Here is a 7,500-nt window from a genome sequence, read left to right on the forward strand (position 1 = left end):
AATTCGCTGTACCGTGGTTCCTTGTCGGGGAACAGCTCCAGCAGCACCATCACACAGACGAACGTATACTGAATCGTGTAGCTGACGAACTGGAATTCAGCAAAGTCTCCCGTACCGGAACCTCGAACCTCATGCTCCATTGCTTCCGTGCGCATCTGAATGATGCCGAAGAAGGCTTTCAGGAACCAGAAGATGAACATTGTGCCCGTGCTGCGGACGCCATACTTCCGGTAGAAGAAGAACAGCACCAACACAAGGATCTGTACATCGACGAAACGCACAAAAGTTAAGTCAGGTAAGAGGATATGGGATGATGGGTGCATGAGTGCAATAAACTTACGTAAGCGAGTGCATTGAATATTGCCACCAAAATCTGAACATCGAAAACCTCGGGTTCGTCGAGATTTTGCACCACCACGCCAAGATCGACCCAGGACATGATCATGAGGGCGCAGGTAAAGCCCATCTTGGTGAGGTTGAACCAGTTCCATGGTATGTCCCGATAGCGGCTCGTGAGTATGCGGTACGCCTCGTAGAACGAAAATACGAATAGGAAGAAGCACGGTGTCCATTGGAGGATAATGCGTTGAAAGCAGAACGTCAGATCCGGGTCGTTTTCTCGCCATGTGAGCTCATCGTCCTGTTAATGATGTGCAGTTGATGCTTAAGTTAATGCCATTCCAAAACAAAAATCACAAAATAAGACAATTACACTAAACGATTATTCGGGAAGAATTGCAAGCTCGTGCTCATTAAAATAGCGCGATTGGGGTTTTTTTTCATTATGATGGTCTTTTAAATGAGCATCAACTGGTCTGGCTTCGTAGATACTTATCGAAGGTCATGATATCGAGCACAATCACCCCACAGTTCCAAAAATGTTCAACTCATCGTCCACTAATCCATCCTTCCACCAAAAAGATAAGCATCAGTACGCTAGTCCGTTGACTCATCGAACGTCATACTTTTTCTGGGGGGGACCCTTTTTTGGAAAACACTTATCGGATGGATATATCATAAACGATACCGCACTCGCAGGGAAATCACTGTACTGCAGCGTTACAGGAAACGGACGGTGCTCCAATAATGATTGATGCTTGCGACATTACGAGAGTTAATGCAATGCTGTTCGTAGTAAAACGTTCTTAGATGCCTAGTATGTGCGCACTTACCCAAAAGGGACTACCACAAAACTCTTCGAATGTCATTGTAAGTGTAACCTGCGTTGCGCAGGTTTCTCGCCGATTTTGCGTATATTCTTCAAATGCTGGCTCCTTTTAAGTAGTTGCATGCACTATTGTACTTCACTAACTGATAACACTGCTCACAGGGCTCACTCAACAATAGCACTATAGTTACTAGTTCTCGGTGCTCACGGTACTGCAAAGCTTCACTGTCCTGAACCGAGCACCTTCGTGGTCCCGTGCTTCTAGCCTACTGATTGAAATCGATCGCGGAGCGGGCGTTATAATACAATTGATACCACCTCCGAGGTCGTCTGCCATATCTCAATGTCTCGTTGATAAGAAATTCGTGGCGGGAGGTAGGGGACCGCATTTCAGCCGCGCAACCTACCGTACACTAGTGATTGCGATCCATTGCAGTATGTTGTGCAGAATGAATGTAGAGCACGTTCTTTTTGTATTTTATTAGTTTGAATATTTTGCAATTAAATCTTCCGTTAGCACTATATAAGAAACGAACGTTTTCAATAGTCACTTTTATACAACCTCCCGTTTCAAGATCCTATTCGCCTAGGATCAAATGGTATATCGGCATTACGCGGAAAAATGCCGAGCCTTGGATGAGCCGATTAGGCGAGATAAGCGGCTAGCGATTCAATCCACCGTCGGCTGATAAGATCGAGGTTTTCGCGATGTTTCTGCCCCGTAACGCTTGACGCCAATAAATGACTGGTACGGTGAGGCATGCGTACCATGACTTGCACCTGTACATGCTTGAAAAGGGCATGTGCTAAGCGTGATAAGGGACGTGAACAACAAAACGCACCGCCAGCATGATCGCATGGTTCGCTCCGTTATAAAAACTCCCTTATAAAGGCCTGGAAATCAGTGCACGGATGTTTTTCGACTCGGCTAGACTGCGCACACTGTCTATTTCTGTTCGGTATAATTGATTATATAGGTCATAGCGCTACCTACACATGGCGCAATTGATCAATTGAGTGATCAACTGCATGGAAGACGATCTACAAACAACCGTCCATGGACTGTACGCTGTTGGTCTAGCATATTGGTTTGTCGTCGCACTGGGCTAGTGATTCCTTGGACCATCGATAATCATCCCGGAAGAGATGACATTGGGTGATCTGCAATTTTAAGCCACCCACAATGACATAGGGATTCGCGGCGAACTGACTTGCAGAAATGTTGTGCAATACTGGTCCACTATCTTGGCGCAACGTGCCGGCATATCATAAAACAATCGCCCAATCATACAGGAATTCGCGCCCTCGGGGAGTAAGTGATAAGATAAGCTCTCAAAACGTGCGTATTGATCAGCTTGAGAAGAGGGAGCCTGCTCTCCGTTGATTGTCCGACAATTGAAATCTCTCTGCATGCATCACACAGAGAGAGTAGTGGCCGTTGCTGGCCGGAGAACCGTTACAATAGGTAGCACTTACGCAGAACGATGTCGCAAACTCACAGATGGCGCTCAAAGGAAATTTTTCGATGAGTAGTGAAGCTCACAGATAGCTTACATTTGACAGAGAAGATGATCTTTATTATGTGAGCCCTATTTTAAGTTGTACTTTGCTTTTATTTTTGTTTCTCACTTATGCTTGTAATTTAAAAATAATTGCATAGAGAACCGCGCAATAATTCGTAATTTATATGGTAACTTGGTTGAGGTATAATCATTTTTATTTGCGCGATTTACAAATTTATTTTTAATCATAAAATATGGTTTATAAATACTTTTTTTATTATGACATTCAGATAACAATAAGAATGGATAGTTTTCTTAATTGAATGATTTCATATAGTCTTGTTGCGTAAAAAAATGTAACACTTTGAGTATAAGTGTATGCACTAAACACGTTCGTTCGTATTTTAGAATAACGATTAGTAAGTACACGTTGCCCTCTGCTGAACCCATCCAATCGTCCACGACTATTCACCACATTCCAAAGCATTCCAATCAGCATCAGTGTAATCGGAGGGCGCGGCCAGCTTACGGATGCGCCCATTGGCTAGCCAGAGAACTCTGTCACAGTCTTGGATGGTGTGAAGCCTATGAGCAATCATCAGCACGGTACGATCGTGGAAATGCTCTCGAATCACCTGCAGAATGACGGCTTCCGTCGCACTGTCCACGGCCGATGTTGCCTCATCCAATATAATGATCGGCGTATCGCGCAGCAACCCTCGTACCAAGCACAACAGCTGACGCTCTCCCACGGACAGTTCCTCCAGAGCGGTTCCAAGCGTCACTCGACCAAGACCACATCGTCGCAAAGTTTGGATGATCCTTTCCTTGGGGTTGCTGTTCTTAGGATCAACAAAACTTTGCACCTGTCCCGAGAACAGTGTAGTGTTTTGTGGCACAAGTGTTAGTGAGCCACGAAGATGGTTGAGAGAAACTTCTTCCAGCTTCGTACCGTCAAAGAGTATGGTTCCCGACGTGTGCTCTGGATAGAATCGGAAAAGTGCTCCGATCAAGCTTGATTTGCCAGCGCCCGTACGACCGATGATGCCCAGCTTCTCACCGGCCGGTACCGTCAGCGTGATCTCCTGAAGAACCGTTGAACCGTCCGAGTGCGTGAGTGAGAAATTTCGATACTCGATTGCTCCCCTTTGACCATTGATGGGAAAAACAGCTGTTCCTTTGTCAAGAGATTCCTGGGGCAGTTCCATATACTGCGAGATGCGCTCGATAGAGATGATGTTCTCCTCGAGCAATCCTACCTGCAGGAGCAGAGCGTTGAGGGAAGGTATCAACCGGAACACGTAGCTGACGATGATACCCACGAAGGCCAAACCAACGAGCGATCGGTAGCTTACTGTCAGCAGCGCAACGTAGTAGATGATGATCACACCGACAAACTCCAGCCGGATTCCGATCCATCGGCTCGCCGACAAGCTCTCGTAGACGTAGTTTTGATGCACATCTACCTTCTCGAGGAACTGTCGACGGAAGCGTTCCTCGGCCGCGTATGCCTTGATCGTGTCGATACCCTGCACCGTCTCGTTGTACTGCAGCACGAGTGGTGATCGTGAGCTGGCTTCGAAGCGTTTCAAAGTGTGCGCAACGCGCAGATGATAGCGCAACAGGTAGCATAGACCACACATGAGCCCGGCCACTCCCAACATCAACAGTACAGTGTACAGCACACCGGTACTGCTCAGCTTGTACACAAACAACGCGAGCGTGCCAAGTACACCGAAGAGAGCCGCTAGCACTGCACGCATGTTGCCAGTGATCTTGCTGTCCAGCGTGTCCAAATCGTTCGAGAATCGGTTCACAATGACACCGGAATCGGTCCGGTCGAAGAATTGCATCGGTTGGCGCAGGATGGTGGCAAGCATGCGCGCATGGACAAACTTGGATGTCGTACGTCCGCGGACATGTATCAATCCCGTTTTCGAGAACAAAAACAGCGACCAAACGATCACGATTAGCGCAACGAGATAGAGAATGCGTGGTTCCTTTGCTGGTCCCGTTGAGGCCCACTCGGCCAACAGTACCGTGATGTAGATATCGAGTCCAGTAACCAGTGTCTCCAGCGCGATCACTGCCACACTCCAAAAGTACCCGAAAAGATTCCAAAACTTGCGATAAAGCTCGAGTGGTACGTTACCTTGCCGATTGCATTCTTTGTTCCGTTTCGTTTGCTGTTTAGGTTGCGTTGGTTGCCGAGGTGGCAACATGTTGGTTGTGGTTTTGTTACGTTTCAGTGTTGGTTTTTGAGTTGATTGTAGTACCACATCCGGCACCGGTTCTGGTTTGCACTGTAACTGGCGACTCTCAGGCTGTTCGATCCGCTCGATCGTACCGCGTGACATTCGAACGATCCTATCGGCCGCTCTCTGTATGTGATCCGCATTATGCGACACGAACAAGCACGTCTTGCCAGCTAACAAACCCCGTTGACGATCGAAAACAAGCTCAAACAGCTCATCAGCGATGTTCGTATCGAGCGATCGAAGTGGATCATCGAATAGATACAGATCAGCACGGTGATAGATGGCGCGGGCGATCGCAACGCGATGGGCCTGTCCACCCGAGAGGGATTGACCACCCTCACCAACGATACGTTCGTCACCATCGGGGAAGCTACTGAAGTCATCCACGAGGCAGCATGCTCTGATCACTTCCTCGTATCGCTCGTGGTTGTACGGTTCACCGAACAGAATATTGTTTCTTATCGTGTCATGCAGGATCCAGGGCATCTGAGAACAGTAGGAGATCCGTGCGGCATTCAGGGTACGTTTACCCGTTACATCAGGAAGCGCACCAAGAATAGCACGCAAGAGCATGCTTTTACCTGTCCCCTCTTTACCATCAATGGCGGTGAAGCTTCCAGCCTCCACATCCAGGGTGACATCGCGCAGAATCTGCCTGTCACCGATGCAGTAGTTGAGTTGCTCGATTGATAGCGCTTTCGGTTCATTGTTGGCGGTCGTTTCCACCAGAAGATTCGTTAGTTCTTGCGACACAAGTCGAATGCGCTCCTGAGACGTTCTCACTGGTCCATTCTGTACTTCAACGATCTCCACTTCTGGAGGATTACCGGCTCGAAGAAACACATTGATTCGTTCCAGCGATACTTTGACGTTGTTCCAGCTGGTACACAGCGTCGGAATCATTGTCATTGGATAGCGCGTAAGGTTAAACAGGGAGATGGCGACAAACATGGACTGGACGGTCAGTAGCGATGCATCGCCTACAAGCTCCATGACGATGAATGTCGCGAACGCCACAAACGTTGGCGTACCAATGCTCAACAGCTGCTTCGTCGCTTCGAACCATATGGCGCGCAGAATGTACGACAACTCCTGCTTCCGGTGGTCACCGATGCGACGCTCGAAGAACGATTCCAACTGTTCCGTTTTGATCTGTTGAGCATGCGCGATCGCTTCGGTCGTCAACCGGACGCGTGCGTCCTGGCAGTGTTTCGTTTGCTTCTGTAAACCGGACAGCTTGCTGGAGAGAAAATCGGTGAGCCAAATGGTGAAACCCATCAGCACCAAGCCGACCACCGCACTGGCCCCTATTTCCAGGTAGAGGGCACTTATCGTTATGATGATTGTCAATGGTCCCGACCACAGCATGTGGAGGTCCTGCATAAACGACACAAACACACTGGTATCGCTTGTCAGTACGGCACTGGAGGATTTTTCCGACGGAATCCTGTCCGTCATACTCTCGTAGATCATGCCCATCAGGATGGATTTAATGCGCAGTCCGATGTCACGCGTGCTGTGCTGGTACTGGGTGTTCAGTATCGCGATCATCAGCGAGGTAAAGAGCATACAGGCCACCGTCCACCGTTGTACCTTCTGTGACTGATTTGGCTCGAGCAGCACTCTGAAAACGGGGAAATAAACATTAGATCATCGAGAGCGGTAGCTTGAGTGGCCCGGCAATTGTTCGCTAAGCTCGCACTTGAAACAGAGTCCCGTTGCAAAGTGGTGAAAGTGTTCAATCACGTCCAGTCATCGCAATGTTGTGTTATCTCGCACGCGCTCGCAACATCTCGAAATCGACACTCACCTCAACAGGTACGGGCAGAGAAAGTAGAACGTAACCAGTGCCAGTCTGTTAACGCCACTGGAGAGAATATCCTTCCGGAAGGGTTGCAGGAGCTGAGTGACCGTGAGCCCACGGTCAACCTGCTCACTGGGTGGCACATACTGTTGCCTTGGCGTTCGGTTTCGAAACCAATCGAGCAGTGATTGGCAACGGCGATCTTCTGGCAGTGCGTTGGATAGCTTTCCTTCATGGAACGTGCAGTCACTGCGCTGCGCCGCTCGATACACTGGATCCATCCGGGAGAAGTACAACCGTCGAATGAGATTCGGTTCCAGCTGTTCCGTCCGATCGGCTTGATCGTGCCGCCAGAAGATCATTAGACAGGATACCGTTAGCCAGCAGCTGGCTAGCGTGGTGTGGAGAATGTGGTAAATATCCCACCGGTCGGTGATCTCCATCGAGAGGGCCAGCAGACGGAGTGTCCAGAAGGAAAACAAATAAACCTGATCCACCTGCTGCCGGTGCGAGTACATCTGAAGGCCGAACACAATCACCTAGAAAGATACGACGCCGTTAGGCACCCAACATCAACATTAGAGGCAGCAGCACCAGCGCGCCTTATCAAGCACGTTGCAGAGCCCTCAAAACAAAGCTGCGCGTAATGAATGATAAGCGAGCGCTAGTGTCGGCACCCCGAGCGTGCCGTCGTCGTCCATTAACAGGCAGGCAACCTGGGCTCGGCAACATTGTAGAGCACCGAAGCGAGATCTCTTTACTCATCAG

General features: G+C 48.9%; 2 protein-coding genes across 2 annotated transcripts in view; both read right to left on the reverse strand.

The window, feature by feature from the left end:
• LOC126572111 (multidrug resistance-associated protein 1-like) overlaps positions 1-1,420 on the reverse strand; it is a 5,880-nt gene extending 4,460 nt beyond the window's left edge. The window contains exons 1-3 of the mRNA XM_050231168.1: positions 1,173-1,420; positions 341-640; positions 1-260 (exon numbers count right to left, since the gene is read on the reverse strand). The exon at positions 1-260 is cut by the window's left edge and continues 1,884 nt beyond it. Of these exons, the coding sequence (XP_050087125.1) occupies positions 1-260; positions 341-640; positions 1,173-1,208 (596 nt within the window). The 5' untranslated portion in view covers positions 1,209-1,420. The remainder of the gene's footprint in view (positions 261-340; positions 641-1,172) is intronic.
• Positions 1,421-2,923: 1,503 nt separating this feature from the next.
• LOC126569892 (ABC transporter C family member 8-like) overlaps positions 2,924-7,500 on the reverse strand; it is a 5,115-nt gene continuing 538 nt past the window's right edge. Inside the window, exons 3-4 of the mRNA XM_050227292.1 lie at positions 6,739-7,271; positions 2,924-6,552 (exon numbers count right to left, since the gene is read on the reverse strand). Coding sequence (XP_050083249.1) covers positions 3,135-6,552; positions 6,739-7,271 — 3,951 coding nt within the window. The 3' untranslated portion in view covers positions 2,924-3,134. The remainder of the gene's footprint in view (positions 6,553-6,738; positions 7,272-7,500) is intronic.

The sequence above is a fragment of the Anopheles aquasalis genome, chromosome 2 (genome assembly GCF_943734665.1).
Source record: "Anopheles aquasalis chromosome 2, idAnoAquaMG_Q_19, whole genome shotgun sequence".
Lineage (NCBI taxonomy): Eukaryota > Metazoa > Arthropoda > Insecta > Diptera > Culicidae > Anopheles > Anopheles aquasalis.